General features: G+C 33.3%; 3 protein-coding genes across 4 annotated transcripts in view; 2 read left to right on the top strand and 1 right to left on the bottom strand.

Moving 5' to 3' along the window:
* The first annotated feature begins 237 nt into the window (after nt 1-237).
* On the top strand, nt 238-15392 carry LOC144849671 (uncharacterized). Of its 2 annotated transcripts, XM_078706664.1 has the most exons (14): nt 238-552; nt 1535-1803; nt 3172-3296; nt 4134-4255; nt 5427-5545; nt 5942-5989; nt 7972-8216; nt 8868-8975; nt 9311-9388; nt 9770-9853; nt 10061-10196; nt 10803-10951; nt 11590-11709; nt 12021-15392. In XM_078706664.1, exons 1-14 carry the CDS (start codon nt 344-346, stop codon nt 12090-12092), a joined length of 1884 nt encoding a protein of 627 aa, XP_078562790.1. In that variant the 5' UTR covers nt 238-343; the 3' UTR covers nt 12093-15392. The 2 variants fall into 2 exon arrangements, with proteins under 2 accessions (XP_078562790.1, XP_078562791.1); XM_078706665.1 differs by lacking the exon at nt 5942-5989.
* A 442-nt stretch (nt 15393-15834) lies between these two features.
* Nucleotides 15835-18867, bottom strand: LOC144849879 (nucleoside diphosphate kinase homolog 5-like). The gene is made up of 5 exons (XM_078706974.1): nt 18681-18867; nt 18170-18375; nt 17246-17343; nt 16790-16908; nt 15835-16396 (listed from the first exon to the last, which is right to left on the bottom strand). The coding sequence occupies exons 1-5, from the start codon at nt 18795-18797 to the stop codon at nt 16316-16318; spliced, it is 621 nt and encodes a 206-aa protein (XP_078563100.1). The 5' UTR covers nt 18798-18867; the 3' UTR covers nt 15835-16315.
* Nucleotides 18868-19415: 548 nt separating this feature from the next.
* LOC144850635 (uncharacterized) overlaps nt 19416-24269 on the top strand; it is a 54976-nt gene continuing 50122 nt past the window's right edge. The window contains exons 1-2 of the mRNA XM_078707974.1: nt 19416-19490; nt 22282-22839. Coding sequence (XP_078564100.1) covers nt 22593-22839 — 247 coding nt within the window. The 5' untranslated portion in view covers nt 19416-19490; nt 22282-22592. The remainder of the gene's footprint in view (nt 19491-22281; nt 22840-24269) is intronic.

Here is a 24269-nt window from a genome sequence, read left to right as displayed (position 1 = left end):
TATTGCACCCCACCCCTTTAAAACACATTGGAAAAAGAAGTCCATTGTAATGGTAAATAATAAATAACGTTCCTAGAAAAATAAAGAGCTTCAAATTCTATTTTTAGATATTATTAATGAATAAGGAATGTTCTGTTGATACTATCCCTTATAGCAAATCCCTTAATTGTAAACAAAAGGTAACTTTTTTAGACGGTCCCTATACCAGGAAGTGTCATGAAGTAACCAGTAGGGTGCTTTGCTTTCAGAAAAAAATATTAATTGGATAGATTGTTGTGATAAATTCGCACGCTGAAAATGTTCACTTAAGATTTGCTAAAAACGTGCATTTATCATTTTTAAAATGAATGATCGATCGAACTTGGTCTTCTTTAATGAACCATCTTCGTCACTATTTTGCTCAATTTGTAAACATCTTCTTTTTGATCCAGTAATCAGTGTAAAATGTGGGCACACTTTTTGTCGCCTCTGCGTTGAAAGTTTAGCCACATCAGATGGAGGCTGCCCCGTTGATAAAACACCGTTCGTTGCCAAAGATCTGGTTGCAAACAGGTAAGGTTTTGAATGTTGTAAGGCGAAAAAAAGATAAGCAAAAGATTGTGATCTAATCTAACAGTAGGTCTAAAATAAGAGTAAAGACGTGCATTCTTAAGGAGAGGTTAGTTGCACGATAAATATGTAAACTTTAAAAAAAAATAAAACCAGAAGCAAATGAATGAGGTAGGTAGGTTGCTAGTAATAAAGTGGTATCCGAGTTGACATTCAGTGTAATTGGTGTTGAGTTGTCCATACAATTGTTGTGACTTTCCAAGCATTGGTAACATTTCCCAGCCAGGGATCCCATTCTGTCCTGATGTGTCTGGACGTACGCTTTGTCTTCTAGTGTTTTATGATAAAACGTTAATGGGAAATTAAATTTATAAATATAACAATTTTTTTTACTAGAAATAAGTTCAAAATCTGTTGAAATATTATTGTTTTTTTTTACCTACAAATACCAATCCCATGTAAAAATTCTTCTCAAATTCCTATGGTAGCTTAAACGCGAGGAGAGGCCTACAGGGATTTTTTGTAAACACGGACAAGGATTTCCAAAAATTTGACTTCCTCACTTTAATCATTGCAAAGTCATTCCTGATATTATGATATACCTTCACCAGAATTATATAGATTGGTGGCAAATGGTGGTGCCCCAGAAGGACACCTCCCTGTAATACTCTTCACTTCCAATACCCCTCATTGTAGACAATTTTTGAGAATTCAAATAATACATTGTTTTGGGTTTATCTATGTTTTGTTTGTTGCTTTATTTACTATTAAAAATTAGCATCAAAACTGTTTTTTTCCCCTTTCAACACATGTACATCTTCCGGGAAATATGCCCATTTGTTGGGGAATTTCCGGCGTCACCACTGCTTGGTGTGATTCGAGATTGGGAATGGAATCTGTTGTACAGTAGAGTTGGTTTAGAAAAACTTGAATTAACACTGTTATTTCTATAAAATGTTAATTATATGCTTAACTCCTACTATAGAGCAATTGCCTCTCAGCTTGAGGATTTACTTGTTTACTGTCAGTACAGCGTTAAAGGTCAAGGGTTACAAGGAACACATTTTACCAGTGAAGATGAATGTGACGTCAAGCTACCCCTTACCAAGATCAAAGAACATGAACAAAGTTGCCAGTTTGCTGTAATTATTTGCCCAAATAATGCCAAAAAATGTGGAAGTATCCGCAAGAGAGATCTAGAATCGCATCTTCAATCTTGTAGTGTAACAGTGGCTTGTATGTATAAACACAATGGTAAGTATTAAATAATGTTGTCATTTTGTTGGGAGTGGGATGGTGTGATCAAAATTGAGAAGTCTCAAGCCAGCTGAAACCTCCAAGTCCGCAGCCAGAAGGAGTTTATAAGGGTAGTTACATTACAGCAGTACAGTAGGTCTATTTACCATACTTTCACTGCTAATGAAAAAGGCATTTCATCAGGAAAAAGGAGTTCGTTTGAACCGTTAAATCCCCTGGCTACTGGCTTGGCCTCAAACTTGCCATGTTGTGTTATTATAAGTGAATACTTTGACTACTACTACTGTGTAAGTATTGTACTTGCTTGTTTGTTTGTTCGAACGATAGCCTGTTGAATGTTTATTTGTTATAGGTATATCCAGTACTCAGAACATGAAAAATTGATACAGTATTAGTGATGTCACGATAGCGTACGTCCACAATTTTTAGGGAATCGTGTCTTGAATGTTTATGTGTTATTAAGTATATACTTACTGAACATGCCTATTGATTTACAAGAAAATTGATATATTGGTGACATCACAGAAGCTTATATTAAAATCATGGTTACCGGTATCTTCAATATGAGCCGAAAAAAATATTAAAGCCCCCTTCCCTACGTTTTTTAGATCTAATTTAAGATCACAAACTATATTTAATGTAAAAATAATACTATATGGTCCTATTGCGATACCTTTTTTCGTCTTTAAACGGTTAAAATGTGAAAAATAAAGTCGATTCTAATAATTATAGCGGCCCGCTATAAATCCCAAAATGCATTGCGCGCGGATTGATATTTTTGTTTTTCACCTGTAATTCGCCCACTTTTCGATCGATCGTGAGGCCAAAACAAATGGAAGACTCCTAACTTTTCAGCGAAAATACCGGGTTTTCCCCAATTTGTATCAACGGAGTCTGGCAAAAATAGAAAGACAATTAATGCAGCAACTATACAACGTCAGGCTAGGTATATAGCTAGCGTACGATGTTCGTACGTTACCGATGTTTACCAGCTAGGCCTACAAAACTAAGCCTAGCTAGGCTAGGCCTAAGACCGTCCACGAGAGGTCGATCGCCGCGAGCTACTTAGGTAGTGCATTGTTTCTCACTTTTTATCATAATTTACCATAAAACGTACATTTAAGACAAGGAATGACATGGTTTAATGTTTTTAAAGTGATATATATGTATTATTTTCCAAAAAACGTCCAAAATTGCAGGGAAGGGGTCTTTAAATAGCACACCCTCTGTATTCTTTTAGCATGGGCTGAAATATCAAGTAGTGAGCTCCCTCTCTCCGAATGTAGTTTTCCCTGATATGTTTTGCTAAGTACTTCACTTAGTTTCTGAGTGCTTTCACTAATATTTTGCATAATTATCTAATAGGGTGCAAATTTGCTGATTGTCAAGACAAGGTAGCCTTGCATCAATCAACATGTCCGTATGTTAAAAAATTAGAAATAAATGGCAATCATGGAGAAGAAATCACAGAGAAGTCGGTAATATCAGAGGTGAGCTAAAGTAATATCAGTATAATACCGTAAAACCCCGAAAAGAAGCACATTGGCTTCTTCTTCTTTTAGTACTCTAGTCTTGGGTGGGCTTCATTTCAAGATGGGATTCTTTTCGAGATGGGCTTTTTTCAAGATTACTTTTGTAAACTAAAAAGATATGAAATATATGCTATAAATTTTGTGAATGACAATAATAGGATTTTTGCCAATCCAATTTTACATATTTGTGATCAAAAAGCCATTTAAGCTGTAAAATGAATGTACAATATATAAACTTAATCTTAAATTGTATCTGCATCACAAGTTACCTTGTTACTTTTAAATTCAAATAGTCTATTCATTCAAACCCATACTATCTTGAAAAGAAGCCCAGTGAGCTTGAATTCGAGATGGGCTTCTTTTCGAGGTGAATTGTGAAGACAAAGAGTTGAAGTGGTTTGTGGTTATTTAACATTAAATGCACAATCACTTTGACAATGCTTATAGATTACCATAATTATTATGTATTATGATCATTTATAATTGATTGTTAATATTAAATTCTCCATTTTATGATTTTGTATGCCTTAGGATATCACTAAACACCTTTATCACAAACATTATCAAAACAATATGCAGCTAATATTACCTATAATGAGAAAAACAGCAGACTTAAAGATATTTTTAAAAGTCATATTTTTAAGGAAACAAATTTCTAAGTTTCACAGCCAAGTTGATGTAATTCTAGTGAGATGAAAGAGGACTATATTAAGTATGGAAAATGTGAGAATTATTAATCAGTTTATGTTAATTTGCCTTTTTAAAAGCATCATAACTAACTTTATTATATTCAAGATTGAAGCTTTAAAGGAAGAAAACATTGGATTAAAGGAACACGTTCAAATGTTAACTGAAGACATGACCAATCTTAAGAATTCCCATGATTCATTACAAGCACAAGTTGAGAAATATGCGTTGTAAGTAAATATTTGTCATTGATCTATATCTTCGCCTCGACTATTCCAACCAAGAACACATAGAGATACATTTGCTGACCGGTCACTCTTTTGCACTGCCCCATCCTTATGGAATACTAATATGGAATGCCAACTCTATTGACATCTTCAAACAGTTGCTGAAAACCCATCTGCTTCGCATAGCATATGAAATGAGATAATTACTACCTAGTTCAAGTCTTGTGGTCGTAGCGCTTTAGAGAAAATTTATTTTGGTTAGGCGCTGTATAAAAGACAATTATTATTATATTATATTATATCCAATTGAATGTATGAGTTGGATGGTGAGTAAATATCGACGTAGTAAGTTTATAATATCATAACACAGCTGATTGTATGCTTGTAATTTGATTGGTTAATTACGCATCATGGTTCAAAAAAATAATTTTTGCGAGAAGACATTGTTGACCGATTCGTGTTCTAAAATCAACATGAAATATTCCCACCATCCAACTCATAAATATTCATTATTATTTGTATACTGTGTTTATGATATTATTATTTATTGTTGAATAGCAAACTGGTTAACCAATAAATGATTGGATATTCTGCTAATGTCAGACTGTATTTTTACTCAATAGTTCACTATGTCGGTCGGTCTGTCGGTCTGTCTGTCGGTCCTGCGGTCCGGTATCTCTATGCTATTTATCGCTTGTCTGTACTTTTTGAACTGTTTTGATGTACAGACATGTTTTAAAGTACATTACTTTTTGAAAGTTCATTTTTTTCTGAGAGCACGCGACTTATGGCTGTTGGCCTTGTTTCTTTAAATGCTCAGCTTCGTCTGGATCTATAGACAATGCTCCTAAAATATTTGTTGAAATAAAAATTTGAGTTTAAAAATCAGGAAGCATTTATGTGATGCAGTAGGAAGCTTGTTGGCGATGAAATAGGCCTTTGAAAACAATATTGTGCATATTATGTTTCTTTGTCATGTCCTATGAAACTGAATGTTAGAATGTGGTTTCAAGAGGTTTGTGTTATACAGAGAAGTTAAAGTACTATATTGAGATCTATTCTGCTCCCTTTAAAAAAAAACAGAACTTCCCCCTCCCCCCCCCCCCCACCCCACCTAAAAAGTGGCAATGGATACTAGATTAATGCATTCATTTTATTTATTCTTTTAACTCAGAATGCTAACAAATCTCAAGTCTAAGTTGGATGAACTGCAGACCAAGCCAATTGACCAACAGAGTGGACAAGCACTTGCCGGCTCAAAATCTAAACTCACCAACAGTAATAGCTTTTCAGGTACAGTACAATAGTTGAATCTATTTAGACAAAGTTGTTTTTTTTTAACTCTCCCAAAACTAACTTGTTAAAAAAAAAAAAGAGAAGAAAATATGAAATAACAGAAATACAATTTGTTAAAATAAAGTTCCTTTCTAAAGAGTTTTAAATCTCGGATGACATAATGCTGATGGCATCTTCTACAATACAAAAAGGCTAGAAAAATTCTGATTGTTACAAAATAAATTATTGAAAATTATATTTATTCATCACAATCAACAACTTTGATATGCAAAAGATGTTTTATGTCTCTGACTACAAAATTACAATTGTAGGTAAGTTTCAATTTGTTTTCATTGAACCACAGCCAATAAAAATTATGTTTTTTCAAAAATTATATTTTCCATTTGTCTCCAGGAAACCGGGTCACAACAAAACCACAAGAAACAACAACAACTATTGTGTGTATGGTTCAGTCCAAATTTTACATTTTTGTGTAAAATGCTTTACTATAGCTATTAAATATATGAATATGCTTTAAAAAATGCTTAACATTAACTAATTCAGCTAATATTTTAAACTTTGGTACTAGGATAAGTACCTCTTTCCAAATTTGATAGGTTTCTACATTGTAATTTTCCAACAATTTCTATAGAAATTTGTTGAAATAAGACATCACAATTTTTTGGGATGATCTTCCTTTTATTGTGTAGTGATCAAAATTTAATTTGAACACTTTCCCAAAAATGAAGAGCGATATATATTTTAACACAAGGGGAAACTTTGGTAAAATATTGTTGTACTGTATTTTTCTCTCTACTTATTTTTGATTCACCAAATATTTGGGTCTTCATATTCTTTTGATTCCATTTTGGTCAATCCTTCTTAATTTTATCTTTTAAAAATCTTGATTGGGTTGGACCAATAGTGTGCACTCTCTAATAAGGTCTGAAGCTGGCAAATCAAATCGAACATCAATGTTTCGTTTTCATGAGGATACGCGCATATCGATTGCTGCATAGCCACTTGGAGCGTCATGAAAACGAAACACCAAACAGGTGTGAAAGATGTTGTGGGTTTTGACCTTCCTAATTGAAAAAAAAAATAGTTTATTAATATATTAGCAATCATTAATTACATATTATGTGTATTTTATTTCAGTATTAAATTAAATTTATTTTTGCATGTTTTTTTAATGCATTTTTGTTTCCAATAATTAGTGATATTTGAATTAAAAAAATATATACAATTTTGTTCAAAGTTTTATTGTAGGCTGATCTAATTTTTTAGCTATGAATAGATGTTTTTAAAGAAAGTTAAATACTTATAAATTTAAATCCATTTGAGGTGTTCTGAAAATAAACATGAATACATACTTTGGTCTGATTGAAAGTTTTCTAAAGCTCAGTCTACACGATCAAATTTTATTTTTAACAAAAAAAAATTGATGTACCCATATATGGACATCACTACCATATTTAGGCATATCACTACCATATTTGAGCACATCACACTTTTTTTTGTCAAACTAGTTCTGGTCTCATGGTTTCCGCTAACTTTATTTTAAAAACGCATTTAAGTATTGGTTTCCATTATTAAATTATTATATGCTTACAATTCAAATAAAAAAAAGAACATTATGTAAAATATTTCCTAACAATTTTTCTATAAAACCATAATAACTTTTTCTCATTCTCCTGAAGACGGTTGTATCAACCAAAACGTTGAGACATTCTCAAGTTTCCGTTAAACCAATATTACATTGCTTACAGTTAAAATAAAAAAAAAACATTATGTAAAAATATATGTACTAACAATTTTTTTCTCAAGAGGATGGTTGTAGCATAACAGTCAAAACGTTAAGAAATTCTCTTCCATTCTTATTTCCACACACATGGTGTACCGCAAACCAAACTAAATTTGTTTCTGTTAAACCAATATTACAGTTAAATTAAAAAAAGAAAAACAATTTTCTATAATAAATTTTTCTCAAGAAGATGGTTGTAGCATAACAGCCAAAACTTTGAGAAATTCTCTACCATTCTTATTTCTTTTGAAAACACATGGTGTACTGCAAACCAAACTGTTAAACCAATATTACAGTTAAAATTTAAAAAAAGCATAAATGTATAAAAATATGTACTAACAATTTTCTATAATAAGTTTTTCTCAAGAAGGCAGTTGAAACTTTGAGGCATTCTCAACCATACTTTATTTTCTTGAAAAATTTCATCTGATTTCAAAATAATATTGTTGTTGTTTAACTTTCGATAAACCAATAATAAGTACTCACTTGCTATGTTTTTTGGCTAATCATCAGAGGATCATCACAGAGTCATTTGCATGACCAAGGCTACTGAAAATAGAAAGTTAAATGCATACTTTTTTTTTTTAAACATGGTGTACCGCAAACAACCTAACTTTTTTTCTTTTATCTCAACTAACAGGCAGTCATAAAAGGAAGCCTTCCTTCAATAGTAGTGATTTCACGATATCGTACAATGAACAGTGGTTGTTACCATTTGAGTTTAAATGTATTGGAACACTAAGAGGTCATAATGGAGCAATCTGCTGCCTCACAACGAAAGGTCACAAGTTATATAGTAGTGGTGCTGATAAGGTTATTAAAGTATGGGACATAGAAACACTGAGCAAAGGCTGGATGCAAATGTTTAAAGGTCATACAGAAACAGTAAGTTCAAAGGTCATATAGTAACCCCTCCATCGACACCCCTATTCAGGAGACACTAAGGGGACATTTTCTTATGAAATAAACAAGGATAAATATTGTTTTAACACTGGCCACTATTCAGGGGATACCCTATTAAGAGACAGTTTGTTGTGTCCTAGTCCTGAATTTCCCTTAGGAAAATTATTTCATACAGTGCAATAATAATATAGAAATATATAGAAATATTCCTAAAGCTCTGTCTACACTATCAAACTTTATGTGACAACAAAAATCGTTCATAATTATTGCTGTAAAGCTCTGTCTACACTATCAAACTAGTTTGACAAAAAAAGTGTGATGTACCTATATATGGACATGATGATGTCATATCACTACCATATTTGGACACATCACCCTTTTTTGTCAAACTAGTTTGATAGTATAGACAGAGGTTTACAGCAATGATTGTATAACCTGTAGTCTCAGGTATGCCTGGTTGGAGAATGTGTGATCTACAGGACACAAAAAGCTTATTTCATTTTTATTCTAAAATGCAATGCAACAGCAATCTTTGGTTGTACTTTTTTTTTCAATTTTTCAAACTTAGATAAATAAATGTACTAAAAAAAGTTTTCAATGTTTACCAAATAAAACCATTGCATTTTTTTATAGGTACGAGCTTTAATTGACGGAGGAAAGTATTTGTTTAGTGCAGGGGCTGACCGTTCCATTCGTTCATGGAAATATGATGAGACCAATGCAGAATACAAGTGTTATAAGGTAGGCATACATTAATTCTTGTTTGCTTACATTAAGCTCTGTCTACACTATCAAACTTTATGTGACAAAAAATGTGATGTGGGGATGTGCTCATACCATGGAGGAAATATATAGCATGATGATGTCATATCACTATCATATGTTCAAATATGGTAATGATATGTGTCTATCATTGTGTCCATATATGTATGGGCACATCACATGTTTTTGTCACATAAAGTTTGATAGTGTATGCAGAGCTTTAGATTAGAACAATTATAATTAATTAACCGTGTGATTAGTAAATTATTTAATTTAATTTTATTAAATTTGATTTAATTCTTCTTTTACCATAGAATGCTCACGATGAGACAATCCTGGCGCTCGTAAGAGCGGGAAAATATATCTTTTCATCATCACAATCTGAAATTAAGGTAACCAAAAATACAACCCATTATTAATAATATAACTTGGCCAACCTAAAAAAAGAATTTCAAATACATATTATTTTTTTACGTAATTTTATATACTATTTTGCTACCTCAGTGCAATGTTGTCATTGTATAGCTATATACCATATACATTGTTAATGTAACATTTCATTACTATTTTATGTAGTGGTTGAGAAAATAAATTTCATGGAATTGACTAAAGCTCTGTCTACATTATCAAACTACCAAATATGGTAGTGATATGACATCATCATGTCCATATATGGGCACATTACATTTTTTTGTCACATAAAGCTTGATAATATAGACAGAGCTTTATATTTCTATTTTGCTTACCTTGAATGTTACTCTTCTCTTTTTAAGGTCTGGGATTCTGAGACTTTAGATCTAATAAAGACAATAGGTGGACTGAGAAGAGCATGGGCATTGACCCTTGACCCAAAGAAGGTATGAACAAGAAATAGATTATTAATAATAATAATAGATTCTTGTAATTTTATTGGAGGATTGTAGATAAGTTGGTGAGAAATGAGAAATCTAAAGTTGTGTTTTAAATACAAAAACATTGAAAAGGTTTGTTTTAAATCTAATTATTCTGAATGTTGTTTTTATATTTACAATACTTTTTCAATATGGATGTGTTTGTGTTAATAGGAAAATCTGTACAGCGGGGCCGAGAACTGCATCAGTATATGGGATGCCACGGGGCGCTTTAACCTTATTAAAAAGATAGACCATGAGTATGGCTTGGTGTACTGTCTCAAAGTCACTGATAAATACTTGATAATGGGTAAGTATCAGTAGTAAATGTGGGGGGAGTAACCTGTGCCTTGCAGCTAACTGGGCTAAATTGCGCACAGGTGTGGATGGCACATACAATGACTTTCATCATATCATATTGATGATGTTTCAAAAGCTTATCTCAAGTTATGATATGTGATGTATCGTCATAGGCTGAAATAACATGCTCTCTTTCCATAAAGCTATTTTCAAATCGTGCCCGGATTTGGTCTGGCACCCTGAGAACAATGTTGTGAGCGTTTAGTGTGCTTTCACATACAGAACGAATTCAGTTATCTGCTGTCAAGCACAGTCATTCATGCTCACTGTTGGTCAAAAGAAAAATTATTGTACGATTTCAGTAAATAAAATGGCTTCTTGATCCATCGCTATGAATTCAGAGTCAGAATCAGGTACGGATTCAAATCGTATTTGGTGTGAACAATTCTATGCCTTAGCACTGAACCCACTTTCCACAATATTTTTCTCAGGGCCTGACCGAATATGAGTGCAATGTGAAAGTAGCTTTATTGGATTGAAATTTTCAATTACGAAAAATCTAATTGTAAATTGCTAGTTTGAATTTGAAGACCTGCATTTGTGTTAAATTTTACAGGAACTCACAACAGAAATATTCAAATATTTGACATCAATACATATGAGCATGTTCGATCTCTACGAGGCCATATTGGAATGATCACTGCCTTTGCTTTGTCTCCCAGAAACCGATTTCTTCTATCTAGTTCGTATGATGGAACTGTCAAGGTGTGATTTTTTCAGTTCAATTCAATTTATTTCCACAATACACAATAACATACAGGATAATAAATACAATGAAGTAATCATGTGGGGAGAGGGTCATATAAGTTTGACCCACCCCAAGATACTGTATAACATTTAATACGAATATGAAAGAGAAAAACAAAATACATTAACTAATAATAAATAAAAGAAAACAAAGCTACAATTTCTATTTAGACCACTTTATCCAATCTTAACTGGTCTTATGTGAAATATATATTTAACGTTCATCATATCTTGAAAGTAAATAGTTCTAATATTTACTATTATTATATATATACTAATTTAAATTTAGAAGTTGTAGATGCAGTTTTAATATCTACATGGATTGAATTCCATAATTTGTTTCCCTCAAATTTATTAAATGACTGTACATTTCAAAATTGGACACCCTCAATATACTTACTAACTATTACAGTCAACTCTTACCCAATGGGCTGGCCTAATATAGTTCATAGTACATGTCTGGTTTTCAGGAAAGTCCGGTATTCTGAATGTGTTTTAATGTTATAAAATGAACCTTTTGGACCTCAAGAAATGTCTGGTTTTCAGAGAGTATGATATTTGAAGAGTTGACTTTATTAAATATATTGATTGTTTAGGTTTGGAACCTGGAGAATTTTTTGAAATTGCAAAGTCTTAGTCGGCACGAGGGAAGTATTAATGCACTGACTCTTCACAATGGTCTGCTGTTCACTGGCTCTGAGGACAAAGAGATTAAGGTATGTCAGAATTTTAATGTACTCTGCTTATGTTTTGTATATGGCCATCAATAGGTAACCATTATCATACGAGCCCTCCTCCGTGTCCTATCCTGACAAACTATTCAAACTTTCTATTATTTAAAAGTCGAAGCAAAGTCAGGTCTCGGGTTCATCCTATAGTCGCCACAGATTGACTTCTTCATCAGTACTTCTATGAATAGACGATTAGATGGGAACATGAACGCTAGTTGATGATACCCAGTACCGTTTTGATCGTACATATTAATCAGGAAAACACTTTACGATGTAATAATTTGTTTCCGTTCTAGATTTTCAAATTCTTCAAGATGTTAACACACAGTAGTTTTGGCATTCGAATTGAGCCTGGCAAAGATACATAGAAATACAAAAGTGGACAAAACAGGGTAATCATGTTAAAATAGAGTGTACTGTAACAGTAAGACATTCATAGACTTTATACAATTACATATTCAGCATTTTAATCTATTACTTTTAATTGTAATCACATTATTAAGAATTCCGCCCATTTTGTTGTTCCAGAATTTGAAAGTTATAGCCTCATGAAAAACGAGTATTATTCTCTAATATGATTTAATTTTATTAGATTTATTAATGCTTATATTTTTTTGGTATAATGCACATAGTGATATATTTCACTTGCACGTGACAAATGCAATAGTGCATCACATGTCATATGATGCCAATGACAGTAAATAGAGCCCATTCAAATATTAAAAAGTTACTTCTTCTTCCATAGACTAGTCTAGGGCATTACAGTTGCATGAAAAAATTGTATTATTTTCTTATAAATGTATTTATATATTTCTATGGTAATGAACATAGTGATACACATGTCACACATCCTGTATTATACATGTCACATGTATACATAGTGACATGTCACTGATATGTATCACATGACCTTAAATCCGGCCCAGAGAGAAAGAGTTAACAGTCTTTTTTTAATGATTTATTTGCCCATTGTGATACATGTCACACATATTATTGTAGTGAGTCATGTCATGTGACTATGAATAGAGTTCACGATGTAAGAAATTTAAAAGAAAAAAAGTATTATTTTCCTATGATTTATTTTATTTCTACGCAACTCGTAAATATGATACATGTTGCTTACGGTAAATGAAGCAATAAGTCAATCTGTGTACTTGGCTATGCTGATTTTCGAGGCAATTTGCTATTTTTTCCAATGAGAAACTGATTACATTGAACTTTACTTAAGCTCTGTTTACACTATCAAACTAGTTTGTGACAAATAAGTAGTGATATACTGTACCCAAATATGGTAGTGATATGACATCATGTCCATATATGGGCACATTTTTGCCACATAAAGTTTGATAGTGTAGACAGAGCTTTACATTACTTGGTCTTCCACATCAATGTCTCCATATTCTAGCTTTAATATTAATGAAATGTCGTATATTGCTGTGTTGAGATAATGTCATTTCCTTATACTGTTAATGGTGTTACTCTATGCCCCTCTTTGTTAACTTATAAACTTTGACCCAGTTGTTGTCCATTCCTATCCTGTTTAAATATAAATAAATAAGTATTAAGTATGGTTTGAGGCCAGTTTACACAGACAAGTGGACGGGCGGTTACCGCTCAGGATATATACAGATTCTACGTAGGACAGTAAGTTTTGCGCTTACTGTTACCTACTAATTAACATTGTATAGTATTTAAGTTAGAGACAAACCATTGTGTTTAGACCACCCTAGGATTTTATATTTAAATTATTTTTTATATTTAAGTGTGTAGATATGTTTGCAATATATAACAATGCATTTAGTTGTTTTATATACTATTTTTCCATCCAAATTGTTGTTAATTTTATATAATTAATTTTTGCTAATTGAAAGACAATTAGTTACAGGTTGGTTGATGTAATTGCTGCCAGTGCCAGCAATTAAGCGTGGTTCCCACTAGCGATGCAACGTAATGCTGCGACATATTAACGCAAAGTTCTGTATTGCGTAATCACAACTGGGAACCGATGACGCAACAGTGATGTAAGCATCGCAGACGGGGGCAAACACAATTATTGGAAGGGCATTTTCTTATGCTGCGTAGGTTGCGTTACGTTGCATCGCTAGTAGGAACAAAACCTTTGGGAGATTGCAATGATCTATGACCTACAAATATTATGTGTAATGTGGCCAAAACTCTAGTCAAATTGTTTGGGAAGGCACACGTTTTCAGGTCAATGCAACTCAATTTATTTTTAATTTTGTAAATCAACCAAGACTTTGTTTTCACCAATTCTTAGTCGCGTGCAAACGTGACTCTACAGCTCACTATGTCGGTCGGTTGGTTGGACGGTCTGTCAGTCAATTGGTCGGTCGGTAAACACTAACTCAAATTTGAGCATGCAAATGCAGCCATGTATATGGCCTTGTTTGGTGTAAACGTCGACAACTCATTTTGTTTGAGTAATTCAAATCGGTTTTTGATACAGGCAAATTTATCTGAAACCACTGATACCATTTAAATGATGTGAACAAAGGGTGATCTTGCCATATTTATTTCCCCTATCCTTCTGCCTCCCATTATGATTCTGGTATTCAAAATATAGTATTGACAGATTGTGCATGAAATACTTTAAAATCCGAATCGAAATTTGAGGCACATCCCAGTAGTTTAATAATAGGGTATACGTAGGCGTATATCAAGTGGATATTTAGTTCTGGCAGAAATTCTCATATTTAGTAGCCTTAAGCTCTGTCTACACTATCAAACTTTATGTGACAAAAAAAGTATGATGTGCCCAAATATTGTAGTAATACGACATGTGGGTACATCTACAAGTGTAGACAGAGCTTTAAAGCTTTGCAGACAATCCATACTTATAAACCAATAGCATGGAGATTGTATGTTGTCATCACTCTCAAGATTTGTATATTTGAGATCAATGAAGCGTACCGATAATTTGCTCACATGCCATCTACAGAGTTCACAATTTGCTATCATTAATTTCAGTAAAATGTCAGTATTAAAATATTCCAATACTCATAAACATAGAGCATATTCAGAATGACTTTTAGACTTAAAAGCTAGCTGCTTAATTGAGCTTGAATCTCAACCTAGCCATTGAGCGCAAATCGAATTTGCGCTCAATGGCTAGGCTCAATTCCTACCTGTAAGAAACTTCCAAATGTTTGTTTATCATTACAGTATATATATTCAATACAATTATACAATATTCACATGCACACAAATATTGAGTGCAATTTTAATAGGTATGTATGATAAAATGTATTTAAACTTATTACTTTAATCACAAATACTTTATACCCACCTATAACAAAATGTCCTAATTAAAGACCACTTTTGGGACAGAGTTCTCAAACATGTTTAGAGGAATAACTAATAATTTATTGGTAGCTTATTCTCTAATTTTGATATCTATATCTTATGTTAAGGTCACTAATTAGAGGGACATTTAGTTGAGTGATCTTTAATTGGAGGAAGACCTGTGTTTATTTTTGTGCTATTTTTAAATTGCTTTTTTTTATTTTATCTTCTAATAATTTTTTTTTACACTAGCTGATTTTTATAAGCTTTGTATTCGACTTTGTACTGAAATTTAATTAGTATATTATTTCCATGTTTTATATTAATTTAATTAATGGTTAATTAAAAGTATAAGTGTTTATTTATTTTGTATTTGTGAAATTTTGTTATTCACACTTATACGCACTAAATATGATGGATTTGAGTTTGTCATTGTACAATTAAATCTGTATGTGCGGACACCTTGAATAAGCAGACACCTAGATTTAAGACACACTCATCCAACAAAGCCTTTTTAATTTTAATCCAAGCGATGCATTTGCTACCTCTCGTCAAGTGGACACCTCTCGTAAGTTTGCAATTTTTTCTTGTCTTGAGCATGTTAATTGTGGGGTTCAACTGTATACATCAGAATACAAGCCTAGCCAGGGCCAGTGTGAGGTCCCTTTTTTTAAAACTAGAGACCAGCAGAAATGAGGGTATATAGGCCTGGCTTACGATTTTTGCCCTTTTGTGGAAATGAAATTCTGGCTACTGGCTTGAAGGACACTGGGTGGCTGCCAACAGAGAACATAACGTAAAGCTCAATACTTTTAGGAAATAAATGTCTTTAATTCTCACATCTGTAGTACAGATAGTTAGTAATTCTAAACTGTAATATATAACATTTAGTATTCAACAATTTATTTACAATTTAAAGATAATGAAATAGTGTAAATATATCATTAACAGACACATTTTAAGTACATTTAAGTGTTGACCTATAAGTTTATATACAAGATGGTGGATGGTAAAATTTACTAGGTTCAAAAGTTACCAGCTGTTTTCCTAAACAGTTTATTTTAATGTGGTAGATAGCAAACTAAGTTACTAGGTGTTGACCTAAACAGTTTAATTTAATGTGGTAGATATGGTAAACTAAGTTACTAGGTGTTGACTTACACAGTTTAATTTCATGTGGTGGATATAGTAAACTAAGTTACTAGGTGTTGACCTAAACAGTTTAGGATGGTAGATAGCATCCAAGTTACTAGGTATTTTTATTATATACAACATGGCAGATAGTAAACTATGCTTCTGTGACATGAATATCGTCATTCACACATGGTTTGTTAGGGTTGTTCGCTATCAGCCAATCAGCAAGCCAGGTCTAAAGAAAGAGAAAACAATGCTAAGTTAGTGCCAGTAAATTTGAATACTGTAAACATAGTTTGGTTGTATGGTCTGCTGGATTTAGGTAATTGTGAATACACATGCATTTTCAATTATAAATGGTATATTATTAATATTATACACAATTTGTGGGACCAATAATGCTACAAATAAACCTAGCCAGTAGAAGAGGACAGTCAAAGGTGTCACAAAGAAAGATTGGTAAAGAAAGCATTAAAATCGGTTTGGAAGAACATGGTGACACAGAAAGAAGTGGAGAGATGCCATAACAGCAGAAAAAGTGATTGTAATTTAACCCCTCGGAAGAGTGAGAAAATTGATTTTTAATAAAAGATGATGTTGGTGATATTTAATTAATTGACATTCTTACTATTGGATCTTCGGGTTTATGTTTACAAAGACTGGTTAAGCCTTTCAGTAACGTTGGATTCACCAACTTTCCTAGGTAATCTTTCGCTGCTTGTCCTGTTGGAATAGGTTCTACTATACCTGAAAGAAAAATTGATGGTTTAAAGTAATGGTTCCTATAAAGAAATATGGAGAAAACCGAGAACAACGAACCTCTGATGTTACAAACAAACTGGCAGACAAAGTCTTTCTGTTAAACATTTTGAGAAACAAATACAATATTTACCCCCAAATTAAATCGACTTTATAATAGAAATACGATTTATTATTATTATTGATTTTTTTAGAGGATTTTAGCTTTTAAAATTGTGAAGCTGATTTCGTTGGCAGCCAAATTCTCAAGCATGACCCATACCGGAAAAAGAGATATTTCTACATCCACAATAACCAGAATTAGTAGATTGAATACTGTACATACTTTCTGGAAACATAAATCTAATTTCTCGTTCAGCTCCGTCGTGGTCGCTGCCATGAACTGCATTTCTTTGATCATCTGTACCGTACAGAGCTCTGATACTGAAAGACAAAAAGTACAGTAAATGATCATACCCTAATAAATGCTTTTGAAAAAATTGTCTTAACAATAAATGATGCATTATGTATACTGTAGTTTATAAAACGTCTTTTTACAGTCAATCTCCCAATATATTTTATAACATTTTTTACAGTAGGTTATTTTTGGATAAATGCTTTGTTCTTTTTTTTTTCATTGGGAATAAAATAAGTTTTCATAGAAATCTGATTCATTGACTTTGGGTCAGACTCAGGTTTGAAATAAAATTAAGGACACCCCTAAGAGAAAAGTTCACGAAAAGAATGTACATAGGAAAAGTTATGTTTTAACACTACGACGGTCAACTCCTACTCAGTGGGGTCTTTATAAATAGCCTGTGCTACATCTATCCTGTGCTGATGTATGGAAGTGAAGCCTGGTCAATCACAACTGACCTCAGAAAAAGATTGGAAAGCTGTGAGATGTGGTTTCTAAGGAGAATGATGAGTATTCCATGGACAGATAGAGTTAGTAATGAAGATGTATTGATAAGAGCTGGAGTGTGCAGGAAACTACTGAAGGATATTAGGATTAGACAGATGAGATTCATGGGACATGTGTTGAGGAAGGGAGGTCTGGAGAACTTGGCATTAACTGGGAAAATAGAAGGAAGAAGGAACAGGGGGAGAAAAAGAGTCACTTGGTTGGCCAGCATATCTGAATGGATTCGGAATAGAGGCGAGAATACCAAAGAAGTGGAGTTGCTGAACATGGCAATAGACAGAGAATTGTGGCACAACATGATCGCCAAAGTCTCATGATATGGCACTTCGAGAGAGAGATCTTTACCTATCTGGGTGGGTTTCTCTGGCTCTAAAACAGTTTGGAGGTCCAATCAACTCTCGCCAATACTCTACAGCATTTTCTCTTGCTAGAACCATTGCAACAATTGGACCACTGCTCATGTATGCTACAAGGCTTGGGAAGAACATTTTGCCATAATGCTCAGCATAGAAATCACTGGTTTGCTCAGGTGTCAAATGAGCTCTTCTTTTCTATATGGATAAAAAAGTTATAAATTTAATTTTTATTAAAATATTATTAGGCCTAGCCTAGCTAGCTAGGCTAGGCCTAATAAAATAAAGGCCTAACCTACTACTAGAGACCTAGTAGTAGTACAGTAACAGTCTTATGATTCATCATGATGACCGTGGCTAGCTAGGCCTAGCTAGGTAGAGGGCCTAGGCCCTACTAGAGGCTAGCCTAGGCCTAGCTAGCTAGTAGTAGGCCTAGGCTATTAGGCTAGCTAGGGAGGTCCTGGCTGGCCTGGCTAGCAGAAAAAAACAAAACAAAAACAAACCTGTACAATTGTGAATCCAGAACGTTTTATTATCTCTTCTATGTCTGTTAAACTTTCAATAGCATCTGGTTTAATTATCGCTAATGTTCGCTCAACATATATTTGAGGAGGCTCCATTTTTTGTAAACAATAATCAAGATTTAGAATCGTTTTACATCAAAAAAATACGAGTGCTTGTTGGCATGCCGACGCTCTACAATATTTATATACCGCGCCCCCAACGGCAAACCTTTTTTTTTTCATGAGCAGCTAGCTAGAGTAGCCGGCCCTGCATGATGATTATGGATCGATCTCATGGAGTTAATTATACCTTCATGAATGGTTGATGATGCAGGAAGAGTCTAAATAAAAACACAAATAACTAAAACAAACAAACAAACAAAATAGAGTGCTGTAGTTCTCTTACAGTTTTTTGTTTGTTTTATAAAGAAGTACTCTACCTGCAATTTTGTTTTCAAGATGTTTGAAGAAGTATTTGGCTTATTTTCTGTGTGTCACACATTACAGTTAGTGATAGTTCATTACTTAAAAAGAAATGCTAAATTTCAACAGAAAAAAACCACTTATAGAGCATCATCATGAGCACAGAAATTAGCCAGAAATTCATTACCAAAATTATCGGATATACTAGATGAAATTTAATTTCCAATGTGCTATGTCTGAAAATGTGTTAACGCCCTCTATAATTAATTCTGAACGTAAAAACTCCGCCTTCAACACAACAACACAACGATCAAAGCACGTACCGCTGTGTGTAGTTTATTTTGACGCTCCTACAGGTTGCAGGCGATGTAAAACATTCTATAAGAAGTAAGTATCTCAATGTTTTTGTATATTATTTTGCATGACCTCATGTGTTTTATATACACGATCAATATTATTCTTTGTGTGTTTTTTTAAAGTTGGTATTAATTTAGATGCCGACACGACGAGCCCCGCTACCTACCACCACTAGCCTATAATTGGTTGATTCCTCGTCCCCTCCAGAAATTCCTCCAGAAGCCTACCTGCCCTGCCCTGGTGGAATTGTGGAGGCTAAATAAATAAAGTGTGGTTTCATGTAGGCCTAGCCTAAGGCCCTGTCTGTGTGGGAGGTGGGCTAGGTCAACTTGTGATGCAGTACTTACTACCTGTATGCAGATCTAGATATAGGCCTAGCTATATAGCCTAGCCTAGTAAATTCTTTTAGTTGATTTATTGAATGTTTTGTGGCATTTTTATTGGCAGCTCACTTTACTATTAGGCTATACAATAAAATATATATAAAAGTCTTTTTTACTATTTTAATGCCTGTTTTTCCCCCTAGGCCCTGTGCAGTGGTTCTGTAAGCTCCCGGGCCACTGGGTTTAGCCAGTGAGCGCTTTATAGCTGTTATGCAACTGCGTATTTATTTGCTTAATTCCCAGGAAAGCTGATTTGGTATTACTATACTATTCCTAGGTATAGAGGCCAAGCTTTTAGCTTTATAGACCCTTGGTCAAATAAAGATTGGATGTTCTTTTTACTTTGCTTGGCGCACATTAATTGACTTAAATATCTACTGTATGTCCATTTCTTGCAGTTTTTTAGGCTAAACACCGGTATGTATAAGGAGATGTCATACTGTGAGAATAAAAAGACTGCTTAGTCACTTATGTAGGCAAAGTAAAAATATGAAAGCAGGGAATTTTGATTTTAACACTTAAGGGCTATACTACTTTGCGATAATAATCATTGGTTTAAAATGAATTAGGTGTTTAATGTCATAAAAAAAAACTATGCTTCATTAAGTTAAAGATTATAATCTTATAGAAAAGAAAATAAGCTATTGAAATACAGTCCCAAACTAGAGAAAAGTAAAAAAGTAATTTGTTGCTTCATTCTTTCAGGACAATACTGTATACTGTACCTCTATAAACTACCCCAGACAACTATGTGACTATTAAACCCTACTGCCCCTATTGATGGATTGCCTTGGGATCATTGTTATCATAAGCCGTGTTTCCACAGCCAAAACAAAATTATTGGTTAATTTTCTAACCAATAATGATCAGTCATTTACCAAACAACCAGATGCCCGGATCATAACACAACAATTTGTCCTTCAGGTCAAAGGTTAAACATTATCGCATTTATCTGATAATTATACGATTTAAATGAGATAATTATCGGTTAATTTTTTGCGAGTGGAATCGGTTAAACCCCGTTTCCACAGGCTGTTTATCGGTTAATTTTTATCGGTTAATTAGCGGTTAATTTTTCGCTGAGGAAACACGGCCTTAGGGAATATACTGTATTCCTCCAAGTTGGTACAGTATTCCTCCAAGTTGGTACAGTATTCCTCCAAGTTGGTACAGTATTCCTCCAAGTTGGTACAGTATTCCTGGTGGAATTGTCAACAGTATTCTACTGTGTACAGTTGGTGGTTGTACAGTGGGTACTGTAGTTGTCAACTATAAAATAAATGTTTAAGTTTGTAAATAAAGCAGTAGTTGTCCATACTGTAGTATTGGTTTTTGATAAACATTACACACAATTTATTTCTGAGTCTATAATAAAAAGTTCTGTCCACACTATCAATTGTGATGTGCCCAAATGTGGTAGTGATATGCCGAAATACGGTAATGATATGCCCAAATATGGTAGTGATATGCCCAAATATGGTAGTGATGCCCAAATATGGTAGTGATATACCCAGATATGGTAGTGATATGCCAAAATATGGTATTGATCTGCAACAATTATGGTACTGATATGACATCATCGTGTGCATATATGGGCACATCACATTTTACTTGTCACACATGTACTTTTTCTACCCAATTGACATTTGGTTTTTGAGTTGATTGCTGTGACACAGTGGTTAGAGCATTGGACTTGCAATCAAGAGGTTGCCGGTTCAAGCCTGGCCCGGTCACTGCAGTGTTGAATCCTTGAGCAAGATTCTTTATCCACATTGTTCCTCCCCACCCAGGTGATAGAAATGGGTACCGGTATGTAAAAAGTACTGGGAAGGTAAATCAGATTCGTTTGTGTGGGAGGAGTGGCGTACCCCCCACAAACATACACACTTAGTTGAGTCTGGCCCAAACGCTAAGGAAATGGAGATGGGCACCACGGTCGTTAGCATTAGCTTAAGTTTCAACTTTACCTTTACCTGATTGCTTTTGTCTATGTTTTTAATGACTATTAACCTACCACTACTAGACAAGTGTTTATTTTACGTATAATTTTCTCTAAGTATTGAACACCATTTTTAATACCAGTTGGAGCCAATTTATTTGATGAATCTGTAACTATATCTTTGTATCTTTATTTATAGACAAGAAAAATACATTGCACTTGCAGCCAACGGCTGAATTGCTGCATTTTTTACAATAAAAATACAATAAGATTATAACATTCAGATATTAAGTTAAAATTCATGTATTTAAAAAAACCATTGATATCACAATAAAATTACAACATTGCTCGTAAAACCTGCTTTGAAAGAACACTGACTATACAATGTATTTGCTGAAATTAATAATAATTATACTGTGAAATAAAAATGGCTGTAAGTGTATACAGTTACTAAATTAATATTTAAATAATTTAATATTAAGGTTATTATTTTCAACAGAGTTCTGCGTACTGTATCCTGCATTAAAGTGGACTTGATATAGAAAGCCATCATGGACATTCTGTAGCTTTCTGTGCGATAGTTAACCTTTGACCTATATGAACAACCCATAGTCAATCCAAATGCAAACTCATCGTTTCCTAGGGAAATTGGTGTGACACTCATAGCCGTTCTCATTGAGGAAGTCAGTTCTTTTGAATGTCACCATTGTTGCTGTCAAAAATGCTACATTGAGTTTTCGTAGATCACCCGGTGCTTTTAGGAATTTTACACGGATCTTTATTTCACATTTTATTTCACGTTCAATTATCATGGGAGACCACGCAGAACTTTTGGCAGAAATGCCGTCCTTAGAGAAAATGAGTATTCAGGATAGGATTAAACACGCAAAGAAACGAAGACAACAACAACTGAAACGCTACCATACACACGAGAAAGATCAGACAAAGAAACAACGTAAAGGTTTTCACGAAGAGGAATTAAAGAGAAAATACTCGATATATTTTGTAGAAAATGTGACGTTATTAGAAGCAGCGGCAAGGGGCGATGTTGAGGAAGGTAGGTTTTATAATTTCCTTCATTCAAATATTTTGAATTTTTTAATTTTGTTGTAATTTTTATTTTAGTAATTTGTGTATTATTTTTTAAGCAAATAATTCGAAGTTTTCACATTCAAATTTCAAAGTTTTATATAACACAAGTCTTTAAAGATGTATTGTCCCCCAAAAACATGAAAAATGAAGATTAATTAAATCAGACTTTGAATACTGTAGGTTATATTGTAGTTTTAATAAAGTTAATCACTTCCATAGAATAAAATACCCCCAAAAATAATGTATACTATAAATGTCACTATAAAGTAACATAATAAATGGCTAAATTCAACCAATTCGACCATTTTTTTGCTTTCAATTACAGTTTTTTCATGTAAATACATTTTTTTTAGATCCAATTTTTGGTCAAAGTGGTTAACTATATGTTACATTAAAATGGCATATTCAACAAACAAAATGTTAAACATTATTTTTTAGGGGGACAATACATCTTTAACTAAACTTAAAGCTTCATTTTCAACATATAATATAAAAGTTTTAATTATAGAAACCATTTATCCCTAAGGGCAAGGCTTAGAATTGTTACATCCTTCGACGTTCATACTGTACCTTGTACAGTACATTAAGAGGAACCTTCAAGATTTTCTATAATACATTTATTTTGATAAATAGTCCTAAATTTAGAATTTTCTTTGAAAGGAATACTTGGCCTAGAATTTGTCAAATAATTGCGTAGGATAAGTATAGCATGTAGAATTTGACACCTTACAATGCAGGCTGTTGGGCGTATTATAACCCTGCAGTGTGATTCAGTTTTTGAATTAAATGTTATGTGAGCTTTATACTAATGACTGGGTAGGCCTACTGTAATTCCTATACTGAACACTGTACAGTACAATAGTGCTGGTATGGTAGATGCTGCCTAGATAGCATGAGCACTCTACTTTTTTTACAATTACATACATTTGTCTGTTCAAGTTTAACTTAGATTTAATAGAATATGGAATTTTGTACGAATATTTTGTTACAGTAAAAATGTACAGATACTTATAATTATATACCAATTCCACAGAAAGCTGTGACCCTACAGTAAATATAAGGAAAATATAAAGGTCTGTTGAGCTTTTTTATTGTACAACAGGTTTTAAAGTGAAAAACATTATTTTCAAATTAATAACCGAGTTAGAGTTAGGCTATCATGTACAGAACCGGGCTATACTCCCAGTTCAATTAGCTGTAAAGAGTACTTGGTTGAAAAAAAGGAGGAGGTGGCATGAAAAATGAAAAAAGGAAAACCTACTGAGAACCCCTACAACAGAGTAGTACAGTCTATATGAACATTTTAACACTATATTTTAGTCTGCCATACAAAGTCTAGTAGTAAAATCAACTGTACAGTGTAAGCCTAAACACTGATAGTAATTCCCTGGCTCA

This window comes from Antedon bifida, chromosome 8 (genome assembly GCF_963402885.1).
Source record: "Antedon bifida chromosome 8, ecAntBifi1.1, whole genome shotgun sequence".
NCBI lineage: Eukaryota > Metazoa > Echinodermata > Crinoidea > Comatulida > Antedonidae > Antedon > Antedon bifida.
This window is presented reverse-complemented; position numbering and strand designations above follow the sequence as displayed.